Source organism: Lepidochelys olivacea (genome assembly GCF_965140295.1).
Source record: "Lepidochelys olivacea isolate rLepOli2 genome assembly, chromosome: 19".
NCBI lineage: Eukaryota > Metazoa > Chordata > Testudines > Cheloniidae > Lepidochelys > Lepidochelys olivacea.
Genome location: NC_140429.1, coordinates 19779883 through 19807082, shown reverse-complemented (window position 1 = coordinate 19807082; position 27200 = coordinate 19779883). Strand labels below are relative to the sequence as shown.

The window sequence follows — 27200 nt, the reverse complement described above, 5'->3', positions numbered from 1 at the left end:
TGTACTCCCAGCAATGTGTGAAGAGGCCTTGTGCATCCTCTGTTAACTTATTTGTAAAATGGGAGATTAATATTTGACTTTCTTCTAGGGTTGGGGGGGGTGCAAGATTTTCAGTGTTAAGGGCTATGTAGTGCACTGAAATATTAGCTCACAGTAGAGGTGAGATTTGAACTTGTCTACCAATTTCAAGATAAGTGTGCTTCCCCTGGCTACAGGGTACTTGGCTGGGAACTCTCCTAGAACAGTTCCCAACTTGGTGGTATGGGAAGGAGGACTGAGCTCAAATGCAGAATGTTGCACAGCCCCGATGTTAAAACTTTCCAGCTGGTTTGCTGATAGACTGTATTCCTGCTGAATGATTTACTGACACTATAAGGAAACTGTAGGCAGCTGAGATTTTATACAATTTTCATCTATTTTCCCCACAACAGGTTCTCTCCTTTTGCTTGACTGTGTTGAGCCGACGATTTGAGTTTCAAGCTGATGCATTTGCCAAGGAGCTTGGAAAGGCTAAAGACCTATACTCTGCTCTGATTAAATTAAACAAAGATAACTTGGGATTTCCTGTTTCTGACTGGATATTTTCAATGTGGCATTATTCCCACCCTCCTCTGTTAGAAAGACTTCAAGCCTTGAAGGATGCAAAGCAAGATTGACTGGAATCATTGTTGGTTCAGAGACAGAGCTTCCATCTCAGAAGCAAAATTCAGAGCTATTTTTTATTTTTTTTAAAGTAATCCTTCCAATGTTCCCTGATCTGAATGCAGTTAGCTTCTGAAATGTGTGTTAAATTTACTGAACTGAATTTTTAAGAAAATAACTTGTGGGACTGAATTTGGAGAATATATTGTATAAAGGCTTTTCCTTTTCACTAAATTTTATCGTTAAATGACAGAACACTTTGAGGGAAAGCAATTCCCCTTGTCCCCATAAGCATACACCCCTTGAGTTTGTGTAAATTTTGAATGTAGCTTTTGACATTTTGACAATTTCTCAGTTTTTTGTAAAGTGAATTGTAGCTTTTCACCTTCATCAGTTTGATTGGCAGCACCTCAGCCCTGTGCTCCTAATTCACAGTGAAAAAGGTTTGGGTGACTTAATTCCTTATGTGACAAATGCTTATGCTAGCTAATCACTGTTCAAATGTATTTAAAAAGTGGTTGTATTGGATAGAAGGTGCACTTTTTCCATGGATTCAAATTTCTGTGTGCAGTGAATGAAAAAGCTACTTTCCTAGGTATAATAAAATTGCCTCTTCTTTCAATGGAGGAATAACAATAAATTCCATCTCCAGAATGTGTCTGATCATTCTTGACAAAGTCATCGCTTGTGCACTGTAACCAGCAGCCCTATACTGGACCTTGGTGTCAGCTCCAGTGACCGCTTCTCACCCTTCATTGGGCCTGTGGACAATGGAGGAGGGGCTACAGAAAGGCAGCAAGAAGATCCATAGAAGGGAGGAAAGCTGCCAACTTTTTGTCATCCCTGTCCCCGTTCCCCCCAACTCCCCAAAATTCCTGCTGCTTTCAAGGAGTGGCAGCTGCTCATAAGAATGGATATACTGGGTCAGACCAATGATCCACGTGGCCTAGTATCCTGTCTTCCAATAGTGGCCAGTGCCAGATGCTTCAGAGGGAATGAACAAGACAGGGCAATTATTGAGTGTCAAGTCCCAGCATCTGACAGTCAGAGGCTAAGGAATGCCCAGAGTATGGGGTTTGTCCCCCTGGCCATCTTGGCCAATAGCCGTACATGGACTAATCCTCCATAAACTTATCTAAAGTTTTAAAGCCTGCTGCCTATTAATTTCATGAGGTGACCCCAGTTCTTGTGTTATGTGAAGGGATAAATAATACTTTTTCTTCGAGCGATTGCTCATATCCATTCCAAGTAGCTGCGTGCATGATTGTCGGAAAGTTTTTCCCTAGCAATACCCGTTGGGTCGGCTGTGGAGCCCCCTGGAGTGGCACCTTCATGGTGGTGTATATAGGTTGCTGCCGACCCACCGACTGTTCAGTTCCTTCTTACTACCAGTGACGGTCATTGGAGCAGCTTTTCTCTTGTGTTAGCCAATATCAAGTGGAGTGCCCCAGGGGTTGGTCCTGGGGCTGGTTTTGTTCAACATCATTATTAATGATCTGGATGATGGGGTGAATTGCACCCTCAGCAAGTTCACAGATGGCACTAAACTGGGGGGAGAGGTAGATATGCTGGAGGGTAGGGATAGGGTCCAGGATGACCTAGACAGATCGGAGGATTGGGTCAAAAGAAATGTGATGAGGTTCAACAAGGACAAGTGCAGAGTCCTGCACTTAGGAAGGAAGAATCCCATGCACCGTTACAGGCTGGGGACCGACTGGCTAAGGAGCAGTTCTGCAGAAAAGAACCTGGGGATTACAGTGGACGAGAAGCTGGATAACGAGTCAGCAGTGTGCCCTTGTTGCCAAGAAGGGCTGTATTAGTTGGAGCATTGCCAGCAGATTGAGAGAAGTGATTATTCCTCTCTATTAGGCACTGGTGAGGCCACACCTGGACTATTGCGTCCAGTTTTTGTCCCCCCACTACAGAAGGGATGTGGACAATTTGGAGACAGTCCAGCAGAAGACAACAAAAATGATTAGGGGGCTGGGGCACATGACTTACGAGGAGAGGCTGAGGGAACTGGGGTTATTTAATCTGCAAAAGAGAAGAGTGATGGGGGATTTGATAACAGCCTTCAACTACCTGAAGGTGGGTTCCAAAGAGGATGGAGCTAGGCTGTTCTCAGTGGTGGCAGATGACAGAACAAGAAGCAATGGTCTCAAGTTGTAGTGGGGGAGGTCTAGGTTCGATATTAGGAAACACTATTTCACTAGGAGGGTGGAGAAGCACTGGAATGGGTTACCTAGGAGGCGGTGGAATCCCTATCCGTAGAGGTTTTTAAGGCCTGGCTTGACAAAACCTTGGCTGGGATGATTTAGTTGGTGCTGGTCCTGCTTTGAGCAGGGGATTGGACTAGATGACCTCCTGAGGTCTCTTCCAACCCTAATATTCTATGATTCCCTAGTGGATGCTCCTTTTCACTCTGTAAATAGTTGAAAGTCTTAGTGATAAGTGGTATAGTTAAGTGTTAGTTGAGGTTAACCCCCCCGCCCCCCCCCACACTACTTTGTTCCTGTCCCAGGGACCAGGACATGCCTCAGTCTCAGGTCGTCTGGGTCCTGCCTGAAGCCAATGCTGAAGGGAGACCCACACAATTCCTGTCTAAAGTGTCTCGGAGAGGGACACCAGCCCAACAGGTGTAAGAGCATTGAGTACTTCAGCTTTTTCCACATCATCTGTCATAGGTTGCCTCCCCCATTCAGTAAGGGTCCCACACTTTCACTGACCACCTTCTTGTTGCTAACATACCTGTAGAAACCCTTCTTGTTCCCCTTCACATCCCTTGCTAGCTGCAACTCCAGTTGTGCTTTGGCCTTCCCCATGATTCTGGACCTCATCATGCAGAACCACAGCTGCCTTCATCACCCCAACCTGGAGTCTCTCCACCTCACCGTGTGGAAAATCCATGGTTAAACCCATTAGAGCTCCAGTGTTCTGATTCAGTTAGGGAGGTTGTCCTTGGCAATAAAAAGCCCTCCACTCGTGCCACTTACCTAGCCAAGTGGAAAAGTTTCTCTATTTGTTCCGCACAGAAGCTCATTCCTCTGCTGCAGGCCTCAATTGCCTTTATACTGGACTGCTTACTGTATTTAAAGCAGCAGTCTCGTCAATCATAGTGCAATCATGCTATTTCCGGTTTCCACCTGGGCACAGCAGGGTGGTCAGTATTTGCTAACTCCATGGTTGGATGCTTCCTTAAAGGGCTAGACAGGCTGTACCCCCAGGTGTGGCAACCGGTCCCTCCATGGGATCTTAACCTGGTCCTCTCAAGGCTCGTGGGGCTCCCTTTCGAACCTCTAGCAACTTGTTCTCTGCTTTACCTCTATTGGAAAGTGGTGTTTCTTGTGGCTATAACTTCAGCCAGAAGAGTGTCTGAGCTCAAGGCTTTCCTGTCTGAGCCTAAACAGTGTTTTATAAGGACAAGGTGCAGTTGCAGCCGCACCTGGCCTTTCTCCCTAAAGTAGTCTCACAATTTCACGCAAATCAGGACATTTTTCTACCAGTGTTCTTCCTGAAGCCGCATGCTAATGTCAGGGAACGCAGTCTCCATTCTCTAGATGCTAGGTGGGCGCTGTTTTTTTACATTGAGTGGACAAAGCCGTTTAAGAAGTCTACACAACTCTTCATCGCCATTGCTGAGAGAATGAAAGGGCTGCCAGTCTCATCCCAACGAATCTCGTGTTGGATCATGGCCTGTATCAGGACGTGCTATGACCTGGCAAACATACTAGTCCCAGCATTGATGGCACACTCCATGAGAGCACAAGCTTCATCTGCAGCATGTCCATTCCAAGATCCACCCGCCTCCCCTCTGTACCTATATATGCCGCCATGAAGGCGCCAGCCGACCCGACAGGTATTGCTAGGGAAAAGCCTTCCGATGATTGAGCATGCAGCGCTCACACACTTACTTGGATTGGACACAAGCAACACATCTCGAAGAACAACAGTTACGAAAGGTTGGTAACCATTTTTTCCTTATTCACTTTCTCTACAGCATTCATGATTGTATATCTCTTATCATGGCGCTCCTGTGATGGACCCAGGCCAGTTGGGTACAGCAGAGTAGTTGAAGGCAGATATAATGGCTAGTGGATAAGCAGTTTTCTGTTCCCTGACTGACCAGAGCAGGAGCTGCTCCAGGCTAGGGTGGACACATGACTCCAATTAACCTGCAAAGAGTCAGGTGAGGCCATTAAGCTAATGTGAACACCTGACTCTAGTTAAGGCCCCTCTGATACTATAAAAGGGCTAACTCCGGTCAGGCCAAGGAGAGCCAGAGGAGAGGAAGTGCGGCTGAAGGGCTGGGTAATGAGGCTTCCACCCTCAAGCCACTGGAAAAGGAGCCCTAAGGTAAGGGTGAAGAAGGCGTTGAGAGAGAGAACCGGGAGAGCTGTGGGGAAGTGGCCCAGGGAAATATAGCAACTCTGGCAGTGAAAGGTCGGCTGCCAACAGCTGCTGTCATTAGGGTCCCTGGGCCAGAATCCAGAGTAGAGGGCGGGCCTGGGTTCTCCCCAACCTGACACTACAGAAACTCCTTTTGGGAGAGGAAGACAGGCCCCTGTCAGGACAGGAGGCTAAACTGTTCTGGAATAAACCTGTAGGGACAACAGAGACTGGGAATTCTCTCACCAACCTCCTTGCTGGCTTATGATGAAAAGGGCTCAGTAGACTGTAACCCTGGCCCTAGAGAGAGAATGACTACATGGAGGGTCGCAGTGAGCCTCTGAGGCTAGCATAAACCACCTGTAAGCGCGGGACGCATGGGGACAAGGTCGGAGCTCTGCCACACTCCCCCTTAATTGTCTCTTTTCCAAGTTGAACAGTCCCAATCTTTTTAATCTCTTTTCATATGGAAGCTGTTTCATAGTCCTAATATCTTTTCGACTTCTAATATATTTTTTTTGAGATTGAATGACCAGAACTGCATGGTTTATTCAAGGTGTGTTTGTGTCATGGGTTTATATAGTGGCAGTATGATATTTTCTTATATCTATCCCTTTTCTAATGCTTCCTAACATGCTTTTTTTACTGCGACTGCACACTGGATGATTTCAAAGAACTATCCACAATGACTCCAAGATCTTGAGTGATAACTTAATTTAGAACCTATCATTTGTATGGGACTATGTGTTCCAGTGTGCATTAGTTTACATTTGTCAATACTGAATTTCATCTGCCATTTGTTGCCCAGTCATCAGTTTTGTAAGATCTCTTTGTAACGTCACAGTCTGCTTTGGACTTAACTATCTTGAGTAATTTTGTATCATCTACAAATTTTGCCACCTCACTGTTTACCCCTTTTTCCAGATCACTCATGAATATGTTGAACAGCACTGGTCCAAGTACATATTCTTGGGGACCCCCTCCACTGTGAAAAGTGACCGTTTTATTCCTACCCTTTATTTCCTGTCTTTTAGCCAGTTACTGATCCAGCTTTTTGAAAATCTAAGTACACTATATCCACTGGATCCCCCTTCTCCAAATGCTTGTTGACACCCTCCCAAGAATTTTAATAGATTGGTGAGACATGATTTATCTTTATAAAAGCTGTATTGATCTTTCCCAACATACCGTGTTCATCTATATGTCTGATAATTGTTGTTTACTGTCGTTTCAACCAATTTGCCTGGTACTGTAGTTGGGCTCACCGGCCTATAATTGCCACAATTGTCTCTGGTGTTTTTAAAAAAATCAGTCTTACATTAGCTGTTCACCAGTCATCTGGCACAGGCTGAATGAAGTGACAGGTTACATACTACAGTTAGTAGTTGAGCCATTTCCTATTTGAGTTCTTTCAGAACTCTTGGGTGAAAACGATCTGCTCCTAATGACTTATTGCTGTTTAATTGATCAGTTTGTTCCAAAACATCCTCTGGTGGCACCTGCATCTGGGACAGTTTCTTAGATTTGTCAAAAGAATGGCTTAGATATGGGAATCTCCCTCACATCCTCTGCAATGCAAAAAATTCATTTAGCTTCTCTTCAATGACTTTGTTTTCCTTGAGCACTCCTTTAGCATCTTGATTATCCAGTGGCCCTGCTGATTGTTTGGCAGGCTTCCTGCTTCTGATATACTTTAAAAAATAATAATTTTCTGTTAGTTTTTGTGTCATTTGCTAGTTGCTCTTCAAATTCTTTTTTGGCCTGCCAAATTATACTTTTACATTTGCCAGAGTTTATGCTTCTATTTTCCTCAGTAGGATTGACTTTCAGTTTTTAAAGGATGCCTTTTTGCCTCTAACCGTCTCTTTTCTCTGCTGTTTAGCCATGGTGGCAGGATTTTTTGGTACTCTTACTGTTTGTTTTGTTTTATTTGGGGTATACATAAACTTTGAGCCTCTATTGCAGTGTTTTCCTGCAGCTTGCAGGCATTTCTCTTATGTGATTGTTCCTTTTATTTCTATTTAACTAGCTTCCTAATCTTTGTGCAAAATTGAGCCAATCAGCTCTTTCATTTCTCTCCCACCCATTGCCAGTTCCTGTGTGCCCATGGAGTTGTCAGCTGCACAAATAAGACATACATGAAGGGAGCCCACCCTTTCCAGACAAAGGGCAGATAGCAGGATGGCGGGTGCATGTGGGAGTACTTTGCTAAAGCAAGAGACAGGGTGGCAAAGGCTGGAATGAGAACAAAGGCCATAAAGTGGATATTTTGGTGTGTTTAGTAGAAGTGACAGGTGTGACAAAGAGAAACAATTCCAACATGTGAGAGCCTCCATGCTGAATTTGTTTTAGGGCTTCTCTAATTTTTCTAGCCCTGATGGGACATTATATGGTATCTTAATTATTTTAGTCAGGATGGTTGTGGGGTCTTAACTTACGTCACAGGTTGTAGTAGTAACATTATAATACACACACCTTTAGCACAGAGAAGACCGATTAAAATAACTAAAGTATGGAAGATTTAAGTGCGTAATCCAGAAATGGCCTGTTGTACAAACCAGTGAATTCTGAGAAAGCAGGATGATCTCTCCAAACTGCTACATGTTGTCATGATTCCTTTCTGCTGAAAATTCTGTTCATTTGGTGAAAGATACAAGTGAAATATTCTTCCAGTGAATTAATCCCAGAAGATAAGACTAAGGTTTGGTGTATCATGCAAATGCGAAGCACCAGACCGAAGACCTTCATTGTAAGGCATGCGTAACAGTGCTAGTCTGCCTCTGCCAGATTCAACAGACTGAGTGAGTAAAGAGCCCTGTGTCATTCAACCTGAGGAGTATGAACTGCTCTATGGTAAGAGAGAAAACTGGCTTATAGTGAAGGAGTAAATTCAAAATGTGTTATGTTCCAAAAGGTCATAATTTTGTTTCTAGTTGTATAAATTGCTTTCCCAAACCACTTAATTTAGGGAAATATGCTGATAAGGGAATATCTTGGGCCCAACAAGGGTAAGATAGAATCATAGGCTTAGAAGGGACCGCAGGGGTCATCTAGTCTAACCCCTTGCCAAAATGCAGGATTTGTTGTCTACTCTAAACCATCCAAGACAGGCTATCCAGCCTCCTTTTGTAAACCTCCAGTGAAGGAGCTTCCACGACCTCCATAGGCAGTCTGTTCCCTTGTCCTACCGTTCTTACGAACTTCAGACAGACTTCCTGAATTTAGACTAAATTTGAGGAATTTGCTAATAGTCTCCCACAGCAAGACCATACCACTTTCATCTCCTTATCAAGGAAGGGAAACTGATAGCCAGAACTGCCCTCCAATCCACAGTGGATGCAGCTGATACTTCCTCCAGGGCCATGGCTATGGGCATCATGATGCAAAGAGAGTCTTGACTTAATGCTTCTGGTTTTCCCAGGGAGGCCCAGAATGCCATCAAGGACCTCCCTTTTGATTAATGTCACCTCTTCAAACAGAAGACAGATGAGTCTCTTAACACTCTGAAAGACTCCAGGGCTACTCTTCGCTCCCTGGGCATCAGTTGTTCACACCAAGGTATTGGTCTCCACATTTTTACCAACAGAGACCCTATGAACCTCCACACAAGCCACAAAAGGTCCAAAGATCCTGTTTCCCCAGGCCCCCTACTCAGGTTTCAACATCTCAAACTTAACCAAAAGCCCGGAGATATTTTTCACGTGAGCTCGAGAGCCGCCAGCTACCAAGCCTAACATCTTGTGACCCTTCTACACCATTTGGGGGTCATTTAGCATTCTTTTTCCACTCACAGAGCATGATAACAGTGGACAAATGGGTGATGAATGTCATCCTCTGTGACTATATGAGTGAGTTTTTGTGTTGCTACCTCCTCCAAGACCCCCCTCTCCATCCCTCTTCAGGAACCACTTTCATGACAGTATTCTCGCCCAAGAGATGAACTCTTTATTACAATGCGGAGCAATAGAACATGTTCCTCTGCAATATCAAGGAACAGGGTTCTACTCAACTTATTTTCTAATACCCTAGAAGAAAGGTGATTGGAGACCAGTTCTCTACCTCCGTCACCTCATTTGCTTCATCAGCAAACTCAAGTTTCACATGGTCACATTGGCAGCAATAATTCCATCCTTAGAAAAAGACATGTGGTTCATGGCTCTCGATATGAAGGTTGCTTACTTCCACATCTATATTAACCCCAGCCATGGGCATTTTCTCAGATTTATGGTGGGCTCTGATAATTTCCAATACAGACGACTACTCTTTAGGATAGCTACCGCTCCCAGAGTCTTCACCAAAGTATTTTCCATAGTAGCAGCTCACATCAGGCATTATGATCTTCTTATTTTTCCATACCTCAATGACTGGCTCCTTGCTACTAGGTCCCACCAGGAAGCCTACACGTCAACTCCTATGTTACTCAATCTCCTTTCTTCACTGGGGGTCAGCATCAACATCAGAAAGTCGATCCTCAACGCCGCTCAATCATTGGACTTCATTGGGTAACTCTATCACAGTACGGGCACACCTGCCAACAGACAAATTTCAAGCAATGAATTACATCATAGCTCGCATCATGAACAACCCTTGTGTACCAGCTGTTAGAGGGCTTTCCCTTCAACCTCTCCCCTGGTTCTTGTCATACAGACAGAAAGCAGAAGACCAGAAGTCCAAACAATGCAATGTTTGTTGAGGTTAGTTTCCAAGCAAGCATATTCCAAAGCCCTTCACACCAGTCTCCTCGCTAATTGCAGGAAAAACAGAAGAATTACATCCACACTGCCCTTGTTTTGTTCTATAGTCAGGCTAGTGAATTATCCCACTGTTCATTAATGAAATTCATGAGATGGTGTACCTTAGTTTCCCCTCTTCTACAACAGACCACGTTTGTAATGGTTTCTCTGCTGTGCCTACCTTTAAGTTTATTCACAGGTAATAGGTGAGAAGCATTATTGAAATATGAACTAACAATAACATTAGCATCAAATCTATTACCAGTGGGTGTTCATAAGTATCTTGTTATACCATGCCCTTTATTGAGACAATTTGTCTTTGAGGCCAGTGTGTTCATTACCCTCTTGAAATCTTTGCATACACTTTAACTATATCCTTGGGGTTTTGGTAAATTACAAGGTAGGGGTGTTGTGCGCGCACACACATACACACCCCTCTTAAGAGTAACCTGTTCCCTTTTATTTTCATAGAATCATAGAATATCAGGGTTGGAAGGGACCCCTGAAGGTCATCTAGTCCAACCCCCTGCTCGAAGCAGGACCAATTCCCAGTTAAATCATCCCAGCCAGGGCTTTGTCAAGCCTGACCTTAAAAACCTCTAAGGAAGGAGATTCTACCACCTCCCTAGGTAACGCATTCCAGTGTTTCACCACCCTCTTAGTGAAAAAGTTTTTCCTAATATCCAATCTAAACCTCCCCCACTGCAACTTGAGACCATTACTCCTCGTTCTGTCATCTGCTACCATTGAGAACAGTCTAGAGCCATCCTCTTTGGAACCCCCTTTCAGGTAGTTGAAAGCAGCTATCAAATCCCCCCTCATTCTTCTCTTCTGCAGGCTAAACAATCCCAGCTCCCTCAGCCTCTCCTCGTAAGTCATGTGTTCTAGACCCCTAATCATTTTTGTTGCCCTTCGCTGGACTCTCTCCAATTTATCCACATCCTTCTTGTAGTGTGGGGCCCAAAACTGGACACAGTACTCCAGATGAGGCCTCACCAATGTCGAATAGAGGGGAACGATCACGTCCCTCGATCTGCTCGCTATGCCCCTACTTATACATCCCAAAATGCCATTGGCCTTCTTGGCAACAAGGGCACACTGCTGACTCATATCCAGCTTCTCGTCCACTGTCACCCCTAGGTCCTTTTCCGCAGAACTGCTGCCGAGCCATTCGGTCCCTAGTCTGTAGCGGTGCACTGGATTCTTCCATCCTAAGTGCAGGACTCTGCACTTATCCTTATTGAACCTCATCAGATTTCTTTTGGCCCAATCCTCCAATTTGTCTAGGTCCTTCTGTATCCTAACCCTCCCCTCCAGCATATCTACCACTCCTCCCAGTTTAGTATCATCCACAGATTTGCTGAGAGTGCAATCCACACCATCCTCCAGATCATTTATGAAGATATTGAACAAGACCAGCCCCAGGACCGACCCTTGGGGCACTCCACTTGATACCGGCTGCCAACTAGACATGGAGCCATTGATCACTACCCGTTGAGCCCGACAATCTAGCCAGCTTTCTACCCACCTTATAGTGCATTCATCCAGCCCATACTTCCTTAACTTGCTGACAAGAATACTGTGGGAGACCGTGTCAAAAGCTTTGCTAAAGTCAAGAAACAATACATCCACTGCTTTCCCTTCATCCACAGAACCAGTAATCTCATCATAAAAGGCGATTAGATTAGTCAGGCATGACCTTCCCTTGGTGAATCCATGCTGGCTGTTCCTGATCACTTTCCTCTCATGCAAGTGCATCAGGATTGATTCTTTGAGGACCTGCTCCATGATTTTTCCAGGGACTGAGGTGAGGCTGACTGGCCTGTAGTTCCCAGGATCCTCCTTCTTCCCTTTTTTAAAGATTGGCACTACATTAGCCTTTTTCCAGTCATCCGGGACTTCCCCGGTTCGCCACGAGTTTTCAAAGATAATGGCCAATGGCTCTGCAATCACAGCCGCCAATTCCTTCAGCACTCTCGGATGCAACTCGTCCGGCCCCATGGACTTGTGCACGTCCAGCTTTTCTAAATAGTCCCTAACCACCTCTATCTCCACAGAGGGCTGGCCATCTCTTCCCCATTTTGTGATGCCCAGCGCAGCAGTCTGGGAGCTGACCTTGTTAGTGAAGACAGAGGCAAAAAAAGCATTGAGTACATTAGCTTTTTCCACATCCTCTGTCACTAGGTTGCCTCCCTCATTCAGTAAGGGGCCCACACTTTCCTTGGCTTTCTTCTTGTTGCCAACATACCTGAAGAAACCCTTCTTGTTACTCTTGACATCTCTCGCTAGCTGCAGCTCCAGGTGCGATTTGGCCCTCCTGATATCATTCCTACATGCCCGAGCAATATTTTTATACTCTTCCCTGGTCATATGTCCAACCTTACACTTCTTGTAAGCTTCTTTTTTATAAAAAGAAAAGGAGTACTTGTGGCACCTTAGAGACTAACCAATTTATTAGAGCATAAGCTTTCGTGAGCTACAGCTCACTTCATCAGATGCATATCGTGGAAACTGCAGCAGACTTTATATATACAGAGAGAATATGAACCAATACCTCCTCCCACCCCACTGTCCTGCTGACAGACCTTCTTTTTTATGTTTAAGATCTCCTAGGATTTCACCATTAAGCCAAGCTGGTCGCCTGCCATATTTACTATTCTTTCGACTCATTGGGATGGTTTGTCCCTGTAACCTCAACAGGGATTCCTTGAAATACAGCCAGCTCTCCTGGACACCTTTCCCCTTCATAGAATCATAGAATATCAGGGTTGGAAGGGACCCCAGAAGGTCATCTAGTCCAACCCCCTGCTCAAAGCAGGACCAATTCCCAGTTAAATCATCCCAGCCAGGGCTTTGTCAAGCCTGACCTTAAAAACCTCTAAGGAAGGAGATTCTACCACCTCCCTAGGTAACTCATTCCAGTGTTTCACCACCCTCTTAGTGAAAAAGTTTTTCCTAATATCCAATCTAAACCTCCCCCACTGCAACTTGAGACCATTACTCCTCGTTCTGTCATCTGCTACCATTGAGAACAGTCTAGAGCCATCCTCTTTGGAACCCCCTTTCAGGTAGTTGAAAGCAGCTATCAAATCCCCCCTCATTCTTCTCTTCTGCAGGCTAAACAATCCCAGCTCCCTCAGCCTCTCCTCATAACTCATGTGTTCCAGTCCCCTAATCATTTTTGTTGCCCTTCAAGTTAGTCCCCCAGGGGATCCTGGCCATCCGTTCCCTGAGGGAGTCGAAGTCTGCTTTCCTGAAGTCCAGGGTCCGTATCCTGCTGCTTACCTTTCTTCCCTGCGTCAGGATCCTGAACTCAACCAACTCATGGTCACTGCCTCCCAGATTCCCATCCACTTTTGCTTCCCCCACTAATTCTACCCGGTTTGTGAACAGCACGTCAAGAAAAGCGCCCCCCCCAGTTGGCTCCTCTAGTACTTGCGCCAGGAAATTGTCCCCTACACTTTCCAAAAACTTCCTGGATTGTCTATGCACCGCTGTATTGCTCTCCCAGCAGATATCAGGAAAATTAAAGTCACCCATGAGAATCAGGGCATGCGATCTAGTAGCTTCCGTGAGCTGCCGGAAGAAAGCCTCATCTACCTCATCCCCCTGGTCCGGTGGTCTATAGCAGACTCCCACCACTACATCACTCTTGTTGCACACACTTCTAAACTTAATCCAGAGACACTCAGGTTTTTCTACAGTTTTGTACCGGAGCTCTGAGCAGTCATACTGCTCCCTTACATACAGTGCTACTCCCCCACCTTTTCTGCCCTGCCTGTCCTTCCTGAACAGTTTATAACCATCCATGACAGTACTCCAGTCATGTGAGTTATCCCACCAAGTCTCTGTTATTCCAATCACGTCAGGCTTGACTTATTTTACCACCTCCCTTTCCTGGAGGGCCATAATGTAAGTCGTCATGCTTACAAGTAGCTTGTTTGCTGACCAGGTATATTTATTATTTGCAGCTCCTTCATGCTGCCATTTATGGGCAGTTCTCTCCTTCCCCTATCAGCTAGGTAAATTGCATCCACATAGACGCTTTCTGGCTTTCTTTTGGATCCAAAGCTATTAGCTGCTCAGAAACTCTGTCTTAAAAAGAAAAGGAGTACTTGTGGCACCTTAGAGACTAACCAATTTATTTGAGCATGAGCTTTCGTGAGCTACAGCTCACTTCATCGGATGCATACCGTGGAAACTGCAGCAGATATTATATACACACAGAGATCATGAAACAATACCTCCTCCCACCCCACTGTCCTGCTGGTAATAGCTTATCTAAAGTGATCATCAAGTTGGGCCATTTCCAGCATAAATCCAGGTTTTCTCACCCTCCACCCCCCTACACACAAACTCACTCTCCTGCTGGTAATAGCCCATCCAAAGTGACAACTCTCTTCACAATGTGCATGATAATCAAGGTGGGCCATTTCCTGCACAAATCCAGGTTCTCTCACCCCCTCACCCTCCTCCAAAAACCACACACACAAACTCACTCTCCTGCTGGTAATAGCTCATCCAAAATGACCACTCTCCCTACAATGTGCAGAAAACCTGGATTTGTGCTGGAAATGGCCCAACTTGATGATCACTTTTGATAAGCTATTACCAGCAGGACAGTGGGGTGGGAGGAGGTATTGTTTCATGATCTCTGTGTGTATATAATATCTGCTGCAGTTTCCACAGTATGCATCCGATGAAGTGAGCTGTAGCTCACGAAAGCTCATGCTCAAATAAATTGGTTAGTCTCTAAGGTGCCACAAGTACTCCTTTTCTTTTTGCGAATACAGACTAACACGGCTGTTACTCTGAAACCTGTCTTAAAAAGGACACCATTAACTTCCACCAGAGTTCTGATTACTTTTCACTTTCAACTCCAGCTTCTAAAACACACAGCCACCTGAAAAAGAAAACACAACCTATTGTGGCTCCTTTTGGAGCCCTAATAGGATTTTAATTAAGTAGCATGTTTTGTTTGCATTTCTTTTACCCCTTCTAGAATATACACTGCACATGTTCTGGGAAAATGCACACCCCCTCCACAGTTCAACTCTACAACATTATATTAGTCACATCAACTTTCACACAAGGTGTAACTGCCTCCCCCATGCCCACAGAGTTCTCCTGCACCCCCACCAAAGCGACAGTCCGATCATCCAGAGCCATCCCAAGGCTCAGTGCTCCCAACATTGCTCCCCTTTCCCTTCTCTTTTTTTTTCCTGTGCACACACAAAAAAAGATCCAGAATGTCTCCCCCAGCCTCAGCTGCCTCCCACCACAGCCACAACTTTGGTCTTTATTTAAAAACATATTAAACTTTATAAGGCATTGAGGTACTTTAAGGGTTAAATGCTAAATACCAAAGCCAAACAACACTGTGTCTGGCAAAAAGTGTCTTGTCAGTTTTGCAACTTTGAATGAAAGAGTCAAATGGATTTTTAGTGATATTATTTGAAAACAAAACCAATTCATCTTAAACCTACAAAACAAGAGTTTTACAAACCAGGAGTGTTGATTTAGGTCCTTAAAAACTCACATATTTACACAATGTATATTTTTACACACACACACAAATACATATTCTTTTTCTTAACATTCCTTGCACTGCTATGATTATTTTTTACACTCTCATCTTGTACAATCAGAGACAGTCAAGTTAAGTTCCAATAGAAATCCTTTATGTTCCTTTAGTGATTTTGATTACATCACCCAATAGTCAAATAATTTTGATCAGATTATCTCTCTGCCTGCTGCCTGCAGGAGTCCCTTTTTCTGTGGGAAAAGGGCCCATTTCCCCTCAGAATAGCTATAAAGGATCCTGAGGACAAAAACATAGTGGTAGTAGCTACTTGACCCGCTTGTATAATTTAACTACCAGGGTTCCACCGAATGTTACTGTACCGAGTTGCACAAATAATTACATTTACATACTGGGTTTTATCATCAAACCAAAAACTTCCTCCTTATAACATCACAACTATTACTCTTTAACGTCTTCTCAACCGTTACCTTTTAACATTTCCACAACTCCCAACCATTTACTTCCCTCCAAATTCCCTCCAAACTCTGTAGTAGTAATTTTTGCAAACAACTGCCTTTTACCCTGTGCTGTCTTTACCTTAGGATTGTTCAAAAAGGTAGTAAAAAACTTTTATCTCCATGGTCGCCCCTGGATCTTTTACTCTAAAAATTTCAATGGAATCCAGCAGACTTCTGTCATGCTTTTTAAAAAACAAAAACAAACAAAAAAAACCCCAAAACATTTCACATGAATATCCAAAGTACGCTCCATTAAAACTTCAGAAAAAGTGTGGAGGGGGGTGTGTGGGTGTGGAAAGCAACCCATTAACCCTGTGAGGTCAGTTTAAAGTTCGGGGTAACAGTAGCAAATTAAGTAAACTGAGAAGAAAAAGACGAAGAAAAGGGTATAGTTAGCTCTGAGCCAAGAGTAGGACTCCCTGGGACCTTTACCCCCAGGTTCCTATCCTGGCTCTGGGAGAGGAGTGGGGGTTGTTACCTGCTCCTGCAAACCCTGCCATTTTTCACTTTGAAACTTTTTTTTTTCTCCACTCCCCTAGGACCAAGTCCCAGCTCCTGTCTTTTAAGTTGGTCTGTTAACTCTGGTTTTGACTCCAAACCCTGTTGTGCCAAATCATCTTTACCACCCCTAACTAATTTACAATCCTCCAGTTGCCTTCGCTGGAGTAGCACCAAACTTGAAAGATTCCTGGCAGCTTCCAATAACGCTGCCTTTACTTCAAACCTCTTACAAGCAGACTTCAGTGCGTTCTTTCTCTGGACGGCATCCTGTCCCCATGGCCATGGACCTTCTTCCGCTACCCATTTACCAAGGAGGATGGGCTCCTCAGCAAGCCCCCATCCCTCTGGGTCCCCTAACACTGACCCCATTTCCTTTTTAATCTCATCCCAGGTTGACCCCTGCACCTTGAATAGGCCCTGATTCTTCTGTAAAAAATCCATTACCCCGGCTTGCCAGAATCCGCAACTACCGTCGTGAGAGCCTGCCATACCCCCTCCAAGCAGCTGCGAAGACTGTTGGGGAGGGGGACTTATCTGGCTGCCACACACCTGTCCGACGTAATGTATCCAAGTCACGGCACCAAGATGTTAGAGGGCTTTCCCTTCACCCTCTCCCCTGGTTCTCGTCACACAGACAGAAAGCAGAAGACCAAAAGTCCAAACAATGCATTGTTTATTGGGGTTAGTTTCCAAGCAAGCATATTCTGAAGACCTTCACACCAGTCGGGCTTCTCTCTGTTCCCCAGTGTTCCGTTCCCAGCTCTGATGCCGCAAAGCATTTACCCCATGTCCCCCTTCCCAGTTCTGATGCCACAGAGCCTTGCTTGTGTCTCTGTTACCCATTCCTTATCCCCTGTTCCCATTCCCCCTCTTGCCAAACATGATTCCAATTTTCCCACACACACTTCCTGTTTGACCCCAGTTTATATAATAATATTCTCAGCTATTCCTTAACCAATCATTTTACTGAAATTTAAGTAACCAATCCTAACATATTGTAACATAATTTTCTAATCAATTATATCCCACTACCGTAATTAACTTACACCTAGCAAAATTAATTATACAGCAGACAGAAACAATTAGAGAACCAAGTATCGGGGGTAGCCGTGTTAGTCTGTATCCACAAAAACAACAAGGAGTCCGGTGGCACCTTAAAGACTAACAGATTTATTTGAGCATAAGCTTTCATGGGTAAAAACCCCACTTCTTCAGATGCATAGAGTAATTTTCACTCCATACATCTGAAGAAGTGGGGGGTTTACCCCCGAAAGCTTATGCTCAATTAGAGAACCAGACAGATTAACAATAGAAAAGTGGGGGCCATAAAGATAAAACAATACAGAAATGCGGGTTTCACAACCAAAACCATTGATAAGTGATTTCTTGCCAGACAGGATGCTATCAAACTAAGTTTTCTTTAACCATCTTAAGATCTGTTTCTTTATCTGGTGATGATGGGCACTAACAGGACAGGATCATCTTCCTAACAGCCCAATACCACCTTATTTCAGTGTTACTGGTTTGGGATGTAAGGTACGTATCCCAGCTTATGGCTGCCCCTGCTACTTAGCCAAAGGCCTTAGCCTAAGAACAAGGCCTCAGACTATCCTAGTGAGAGAAGGCCCATACGCAGGCGGACTTGTGATTCTTTGTTTTATACCTCTATAACTAGCTAAGTGATAAAAATACACTCAGCCACGTGGCCTTGTGCACTTTCGTGACCCCCTTTGTGAGACTTAATCGTTTACTCTTGGGGGAATTCTGCGCCACTGCACGTGCACAGAATTCATGTCCCCTGCAGATTTCTTTGCTTCCCTGCAGAAAAAAATGATTTTCTGACAGGGAAGCAAAAAGAAGCTGCAAGACCAGTCAAGCTCCTCTCCCTAGCTGCGCAGGTACACCATTTCAGGTACCTAGAGCAGCCTCCAGAGAGGTAGATCACTGCAGGGCTGGGGATACCCCAGCCAGTGGCTCCTACCCTGAGCTGGTATCAGCTGCTATTCCTGGCTGGACTGGAAGCTGGAGAGGACAGGCACTTCCTCTTCCCTTGCAAGGAGTGGCCAGGGCTGTGTCAGACCCACCCCCAGAATCCTCCCCCAACTGCAGGAAGCTCAGCATTCTCCCCTGCTTCCTGCCCCCGTTGCTCTCCAGCTGCGGGGGAGGGGTCACTGTACGGGGAGCTGCTCCCCCATCTGCCCAACCCCTGTGCATCCAGACCTCCCATACCCCAGACATCCCTGCCAAGCCTCACCCCATACACCCAGAACCTCCCTAGCCCTCCATACCCAAACCCCACCCCATTGAACCTCAACCCCTGCATCTGAAGCCCCATGCACCCAGACCCCCTGCCTCCGGATCCAGACCCCTGCACCCAGACCACCCCCCATGGAGCTCCCTGCACTCAACCACCCTGATGAGCCCTACCCCCTGCACCACCCTGAGCCCCCACATCCAGATTCCTGTGACACTGACCTCCAAATAGCTGCACACAGACACCCACCCCACCAAGCCCCACTCCCCCAGCAACCAAATCCCCCAGCTGAGACCCCCAGACCCCTCCACTGAGCCGCAACCACTTTCATCTAGAAGCCCCGGCAGAGTCCCATTGCCCCTGCACCTTGACACCCCCCCCCAGCCTCTGTGCATCCAGATCCCCCCGCTGAGCTGCCTGCACCCAGATTGTCCCAAACAGAATCCTCTCCCCCCACACTGAGCCCTTCCACACTTGGATCCTGCCTGACTGAGCCTGTCTGCCCCACACCTGGTGCACCTGGCACAGAGGGGCAGGGCCCCAGGGAATTTCTGGGGCAGTTCCAGGCCTTGTGCTGTGTCAGGGCTGGATGCAGCCTCACCACTGAGTCCATGTCCCCGGGGTGGGCGTGGGGAGGCTGCAGGGTGATCTCCCACCTTTGCGCAGCCAGTGGCCTGTGCTCCCCACTGCCATGCTGGAGCCTCTGCATTTATGGACAAAACTTGCAGAATTTTAAAATGTGTGCAGAATTATTATTTTTTTGGCACAGAATGCCCTCAGGAGGAGGAGTAGCAAATTTTGGCCATTACTTTAGCCCAGGCCTCTAATAAAAGGCCTTATGTTTCAGGCCCTCTTCTTACTACACTAATGAGTAGGCAGTCTTAGGCATGTGAATCTTTGTATAGTGAAAATGATTGGTGAGTGTTTTGCATAGCTATACTTTGAATAAACTAATTGGTTATGGCAGAGATAAGAGAAATCCTCATTTTAACTCTATAATGAGGGTCAGGAAACAAGCTCATTGAAACTTAACTCTGGGCTACAGCTCAAGACCAAAGCTGCTAGCATTTTTAACCCTTGCACAACTAACTGAGTGGAAGCCAGAGCCCCAGATGAGATCGGATTCTGACTGGCCACTGGGAGACACCCATCTGCTTTACTGGGAGTGGTGAGCATTAGATGCTTGGCATGTGTAGTCTGCCGATTAACTGTTGATTGCTAATAAATGTACATGTTTAAGAATGTTTACTGTGTGATAAAAGCTCCTTTACTGGGACACGGTCCCGTTAACCCGTAGAGGGCCATTTTACCCTGATGGGGAGGAGAGAACAGGTACCCTAAGGTCGTTTGGACCAAATCAATCGAGCCTAACACAGTAAATCATAGCAGGACATGATACTGTTGTCCTTCTGCCTGACCAAGGTTAGCAACCTACTGGCAGAATGACCACCCCAAACACCAAGGAAGGGGACCCCGAGGAATGGGGGCTAGCTGAGGAGCCTACCCTCGCTAAATGGGTAGCAGAACAAGGTCTGTGCCCATAGGGACAGGATGCCTTCCAGGGAAAGGAGGCACTTGAGTCCTCTTGTAAGGGGTTTGAAGTGCAGATGAAGTTGAAACCAAAGAAAGGTGCTATAAGGCCGGTGGCTGGCTGGGCATTATGGAAAGCCGCTAGCACTCTTTCGAGTTTGATGTTACTCCAGGGAAGGCAACTGGAAGATTGAATGGAATGTTGGCAACCAGGTAATGTATAGAAAATTTGCAGAAAAGGACCATTGTCTGGAGATGAAATGAGAAGGCCCAGTGACCCTTGTGGAAAAAGCCAGCCCAACAGTATAGCAGGTAGAAATCTGGACAAGCAAATAAAACAAGCCATGATTAAAATTGTTCCATTCCTCACAGATGAAATCATGGAAAGAATGTTTTAAGCAATAAGCAGTGTGATGGATAGTAGCTCAAACAAATATGTACAAGGTAATGGGTCGTAACAACCCACGTCAGGGGGCAGTAGCTAACTACACCTGAGGGGCAATACATAACTTATTTGTATTGATGTATAAAATGAAGCCTCAAGGGGAATGTCTCTGTCTGGCCTGGGGGGAAGGGAAAGTCCCGCCATTCACTGAACTGGTCCGTTGTAATGGGCATACACGTGTTAGTGCTCCTGTAGAGTAAAGGTTCTCAACGTTTTTCTCTCTGCTTTGTATTTCAGAATACTAATAGCATAGATGTTGGCAGCTATTGGAGACGATGCACATTTGTGTACTGCTTTTATTGATGGTGTGAATCTGGAACCTGTTGTATTCGAGGCATGAGGAGACTATCCATGAATAAGGCTGCGAGTCTGTCACGGAGATCACGGATTCCATGACTTTCCGTGACTTCTGCAGCAGCAGCAGTTTGGGTGTGTGGGAGGGGGCTCAGGGCTAGGGGTTTGTGGGGGTGGTTACTCGGGGTGGAGAGCCTCCCAACTGCTCCTAGGCGGCAGAAGGGTGTGGGGGGGGGTGTCTCCACACCATGCACTGCTGGCGCCCGCAGGCCCTGCCCTCGCAGCTCCCATTGGCTGTGGTTCCCAGCCAATGGGAGCTGCGGCAGCCAGTGCTTGTGGCAGGAGCAGCAGGGACGCACAGCCGGGTGTTGGGATATGTACGGGTTAAGTAAAGACCTGGGAAACAACTGGTGTGCTGACATGGTATTAGGGAGCAGAAGCACGGGCAGGCACTGTTTCTGCACTTGATAAAGTGTCATCCCTCTCCTTTCCCTTCTGCTTGTTAAGGATAGATAAGTGTTGCACCTGCATAAGGAATGTGGGGGGTCTAGAGAATACCCTTTCTGTAAAGAAGTGTTATCTCCCCCTCTCCCTTCCTTTCCCAGCTACATAAATGAGCTCGGGGTCATGGCCCCTTCCTCCCTTCCCTGCAAACTGCTGATTATAAATAAATTATAAATAAATGTATTTGCAAAGAATTATTGCAAAGAAATGTATTTTCAAGGTAAAAATTTCTGTAGAATATGCTTAATGCTGTAAATAGTGAACAGGGGCGGAGATAATTATATTCAGTATATGGGTATTCACGTTACTAAATAAGGGTTTTGGGGGTGTTACAGTAAATGTAGGTATTTACCTATTAATTTAGATAAAAGGGTATGATGTGATTAACTCAGGGCTTACTCAACAATTGCGTCAAGGGGAACAAGTACTGCAATAAGAAGCCCATCTACTCAATCCACTTCTGGGTCAGCCTGCTCATTCTCTAACACCGGGAAGGGAGCCCCACCAACCCTCCCTCCCCCAGCACCAGCGTGGCCCCCACATTCCCCAGTATCAGTGGGGGTCCTGGGCCACGTGCTGCAGCCCGGCCCCCCCTCCCCAGGTACCAGCCGGGTCCTGGCCACGTGCTGTGGCCTGCCCCCCCCCAGCACCAGAAGGGGTCCCTGGTCACCACAACCCCCCTCCCTCAGCACCTCCAGTGCCCCCAGACTGCCCCCCAGAACAGCCCCGCCATCCCCCACCCAAGTTTTAGTCACGGTAGGTATTTTTAGTAAAGGACATGGACAGGTCACGGGCCCATGAATTTTTGTTTACGGCCTGTAACCTGTCCATCACTTCTATTAAAAATACCTGTGACTAAAACGTAGCCTTACCAATGGATAACTGCAGAGTGTAAAGTAAACAATGCACAAGAAATGAATGTTGATTCCAAGGACCCAGAAAACAGGGACAATGCTGCCAGTGTCTCTTTGGAGTGTTTCACCATTACTGGGACAAAATGGAAGCCCATGTTTCCCTCCCTTCTCCAGACTTTCTAAGAGTGGGTTTCATGTTAGTAGAAGAAAAAGATAACACAGGAACCTGGGAATGCAGATAGATAACAAATTTCAAATTTGAGTTCTTTCCTCACTTGCGAAAGCCAGTGCATTCATCTGTGGACTGACATCCCTAAGTGGACAGCTCCGGGGGGAAAGGACAATTAATTTTAGGTTGATACAGCACTCCCTTTCATTCCCAGACACTGGACAAGAGAGTCTGTGGGGAGCAAAATTCCGAATAGTTACACCGTGAGGAAAATGGGAGGCTATTCTGACTTGTACTTTAAAGCCCCTGGGTTCCCAAGACATTTATAGGAACAAAGAATGTAGGGATAATAAAATGATTATATGATGCCTTGGTAACATAGTTCTCAACATACAACCCACTATGACAAGAACTTGGCTCCTCCTCGGAACCCATGGGGTAAAAACCCTAGAAGTGTGGGTCTTGGAGCCACGTGCAATTAAGTTAGGCAGGGCATATGTAGATCAAACCAATGTAAAAAAGCAATTGGTAATTAATCCAACCCATATGCTGAAAAGGGTTATTGTGGATGTCACTTTAGCAAACATTTTGGTAATAGAACCCCACTGTGCAAAATTTGTCCAGCCATAGTATGAGGTTTGGAAGAATTGGATAAATCTTAATGATGTCCCCAGATCCCGCAAGAACCGAGCTAAAAGGGATGTATTAGGCACAATTGGCATGAGGGTAGGAGTTCTCAATAGTATACATGAAGAGGTGGTTGCAAATAAAATGAATGCAACACATGAAGGATTTAGCAATACCCCTGAGGGGATCCCAACTATGCATATAAAATGATGGGTCCAAATTAGCTGTTACCACTCAGAAAGGGATCTTGGAGTCATTGTCGATACTTCTCTGAAAACATCCACTCAATGTGCAGTGACACTCAAAAAAGCTACAGAATATTGGGAATCATTAAGAAAGGGATGTGGCAACCTTACCTGCAGCCTTACCTGCAGCCTTGGTTCAACTCTCCCACTCATCAAAAGGCCTGTTCACTTGACTTGGTGTTCACCAAGCTCTGATCTCACTGTTGCTGAATCCTCCCTCTCTGACCATCACCTGGTCTCTTCCTGCATTGCCCCTCAGTTCTGTCACATCCATTCAGAGTGCTACTTCTAAGATCATTTTTCTAGCTCACTGCTTTGCCATGTCACCCCGTTCTCTGGATCCCTCCACTGGCTCCCCTTTCTCTATCACATCAAACATAAGCTGCTTGTCTTCTATTTCAAGGCTCTTCACTGTCTAGCTGTACTCTCAAAAAGAAAAGGAGCACTTGTGGCACCTTAGAGACTAACAAATTTATTTGAGCATAAACTTTCGTGAGCTACAGCTTATGCTCAAATAAATTTGTTAGTCTCTAAGGTACCACAAGTACTCCTTTTCTTTTTGCGAATACAGACTAACACGGCTGCTCCTCTGAAACCTGTCTGTGCTCTAGCTGTCATCTCTCATTTGCTGTCAACACTCATCTCCAATCAGCTCATGATGCTAGCCTCCCTCACCCACTTGTTAAATTTTCAACAAGCAGCCTCTTGCTTTCTCTCATGCTGCCCTTCATGCTTGGGAGGAGCTCGCCATAATCATCCGCAAAGCCAACTCATTGTCCTCTTTCAAATCCCTCCTCATAACTTCCTTTTGCTCAGATACTGTAAGCAACAAGCTTAGCAACAGTTAGGCTGCTGGGCTAAGACGTGAGATCGCTGCCAATCATGCTGACCAACAGTGACTCTTTTTTTTCTTGTAGTCCCCCATCTGCCGGTATCCATTTGTTGTCTCTGTGTTATACTTCGATCATAAGCTCTCTGCTTATCTGCTGATTTAAAAATGTAGATGCTGGTTAACATCTTCCTTAGTTATTAGTTACTAATGGACAGAAAGTAGTTCATCTATCTCATGTGATCCTGCTTATTTCAAAACATAGAACTATTTACTGAATACCTCTGGCTTTTATGCATCATTATTAACAATTTTACCATATCCACCTAGTAAGGGCCTACACAGGTAGATACAGGTGAATGTTATTTCAGCTTTACTTACTAGAGAAGCCATCAGAATACTATTTGGTCCACCATCATGTGTTCTATAAACCTAGAGGGGGAGCTGGAAAAGGAAGCATTTGTCACCCTTAGAGGTTATAGAACCTGTGGAACTTACATTTAGGTATTAGTTAATTGCTTTGAATTGCTTTTAAATTTGTCTCAGTTAGTGAGAGAATGGGGCAGAGCTCAGTGAAGTGAGAATCTGTAAATTCTTACGTGACTTAGCTGAGCTTATGGGAAAAGTTAGTGCCATGCAGAGTGAAAACCTTATAGAAATCCTGGGAATGGATATTTTATATGCTGATCTCAATACTTGCCCACTTTTGATGCAGGATACAGATTTCTTTCACCAGCAACTAAGCAGACAAGAAAACTATTAATCCCAGTCTTGGAATGCTATGAGGATCCCCAGACTTTTTGTTTTCTTTTTGCGCTGACAAGGCTCTCTGAAATGTTCGGAAAAGAGCTGAGATTGTGCCACTCTTTTCTAGCTCTGTTGAGTCCTGGTGACTGACAAACATACATACATGGCCACGGAGGTAATATATTTTATTAGACCAACTTCTATTGGTGTGTGAGAGATAAAGAAAGAGAGAGAGAGAGACATACACGTATGTTCTTGTTCCTAAAGGCCTAGATCCAGAAAGGGACTTAGGAATTACAAAGCCTTACTTTTAGATGCCTAGAAAATCACATTTTGTACAACAATGGGATTTACAAAGCCCACGTTAGGTGCCTAGCTCCCTCTCCTGTACAGGGATACAATGCAAGATGAGCCCAAGTGATTCAAATTTAAAGGGGGTGTTGTTGAGCTGGCTAGAGGCAGAAGGCCTGGCAGTGAGCTAGGGAAGCCCAGGATGGAACACTATGTGGAGCTGGAACTGATGAAAGCCTTTGTATTGTTTTGGGCAAACTTTTTTGCCAGCTTGATGAAAGTGAATTAAAAGATTTTTGCTTGAGAAGGTGATTGGAACCTTTGTGAGTTCATACAGGAGTCTTGGTGAAAGGGAATTAGAGGTGGGTCAGGGCCATGGCACTACAGGTACCTAAAAATAAGATCCACAAAAGCCGGCACACTAGGTGGGAAGCTGCCTAAGATAGCCATGGGGAGAGGCTGATGAGAGGGGGTCTGTTCTAAGCCCTGCTCCTCTCATGGAGTTCAGCATCTAAGCCTATACTGCAGCAAGGCACTTAGCTCTAATGACAGGTTTCAGAGGAGCAGCCGTGTGAGTCTGTATTCGCAAAAAGAAAAGGAGTCCTTGTGGCACCTTAGAGACTAACCCATTTATTAGAGCATGAGCTTTCCTGAGTGAGCTGTAGCTGTGGGTTAGTCTCGAAGGTGCCACACGTCCTCCTGTTCTTTTAGCTCCCATGGTGGCGCACTGCGGGGAACCCTTTCCTGGAGTTAGGTGACTTAGGCGCCAACGCTGTTTTTTGTGAAAATGAATTAGGCACTTGCCTCCTTCTGGAGGTGGCGTTGTCAATTTCCCTCTTAACCCTTAGTCGAATGATTGCGCGTATCCAGCCAGAACGGGAGCAGCCTGGGTTCCTAGAGCCCTAGAGCTGGAGGAAAGAAGGGACCCTAGTCTGAGCGCCTCCGTGGGGCAGGCCGCTGGCGGCAGCCGCCCCCTGAACCCCGCGACCGACACTAGACCCAGGTATTACAGCCCACAGGCCCCAGACTGTTCCGTGCCACAGGCAGAGAAGAGGAGGCACCGAGGGGCCCCAGCGCTTGAGGCCCCCACCGTGGTAGGGGAGCTGTCCACTGAGGTGCATCCAGGAGGTCCTGGCAAGCGACCCGCGTCCCAGCCCGCAGAGGACGGTGACACGCGCCAAGCTCGCTGCCGATCTGAGCTAGGGAGAAATTTCCTCCCGACCGCGCCTGGGGCGAGCTACCAGAGCCGTGAGGCAGCCAGGCGCCGGAGAGAGAATCGGTGCCGGCTCAGCGCGCACGCCGCCCAGGCAGCCAGGGTCGCACCGCGCTGCTGAGAGCGGCACCTGGTCTGCTGGGGCCCCGGCTCCGCTTTCCCCTCATTCACCACAGCGCTTCCCGCCCGCCCGGACCAGGACCCCACGTCCCGCTGCAGCCAACTCTGAGATCAAACCAACCAAAAGCGGAGTCCGCGGGGACGAGGAGAAAACCCCTGACGCCGGGGGGCGGAGCGGGAAGACGCCGTGACGTGGGGGCGGGGCCATTGCGTGGACGCAGCGGGGGCGGGGCTGTGGCGCGGACGCGGCGGGGGCGGGGCTGTGGCGCGGACGCGGCGGGGGCGCGACGTGACGCGGGGGCGGGGCTGTGGCGCGGACGCGGCGGGAGAGCGACGTGACGCGGGGGCGGGGCTGTGGCGCGGACGCGGCGGGAGAGCGACGTGACGCGGGGGCGGGGCTGTGGCGCGGACGCGGCGGGGGCGCGACGTGACGCGGGGGCGGGGCTGTGGCGCGGACGCGGCGGGAGAGCGACGTGACGCGGGGGCGGGGCTGTGGCGCGGACGCGGCGGGGGCGCGACGTGACGCGGGGGCGGGGCTGTGGCGCGGACGCGGCGGGGGCGCGACGTGACGCGGGGGCGGGGCTGTGGCGCGGACGCGGCGGGAGAGCGACGTGACGCGGGGGCGGGGCTGTGGCGCGGACGCGGCGGGAGAGCGACGTGACGCGGGGGCGGGGCTGTGGCGCGGACGCGGCGGGGGCGCGACGTGACGCGGGGGCGGGGCTGTGGCGCGGACGCGGCGGGAGAGCGACGTGACGCGGGGGCGGGGCTGTGGCG

The 27200-nt window shown here is 46.9% G+C and overlaps 1 protein-coding gene and 1 long non-coding RNA gene across 3 annotated transcripts in view; one reads left to right on the top strand and one right to left on the bottom strand.

The window, feature by feature from the left end:
* ZMPSTE24 (zinc metallopeptidase STE24) overlaps window positions 1–1296 on the top strand; it is a 116832-nt gene extending 115536 nt beyond the window's left edge. For both annotated transcript variants that reach the window (XM_084652324.1, XM_084652325.1), the window contains one exon: window positions 432–1296. In XM_084652324.1, the coding sequence (XP_084508450.1) occupies window positions 432–656 (225 nt within the window). In that variant the 3' untranslated portion in view covers window positions 657–1296. The remainder of the gene's footprint in view (window positions 1–431) is intronic.
* The window catches only part of LOC311533160, a 31128-nt gene extending 4501 nt beyond the window's left edge, over window positions 1–26627 (bottom strand). The window contains exons 1-2 of the long non-coding RNA XR_014714518.1: window positions 26548–26627; window positions 9385–9556 (exon numbers count right to left, since the gene is read on the bottom strand). This is a non-coding gene — a long non-coding RNA (uncharacterized lncRNA). The remainder of the gene's footprint in view (window positions 1–9384; window positions 9557–26547) is intronic.
* Window positions 26628–27200: the final 573 nt, after the last annotated feature.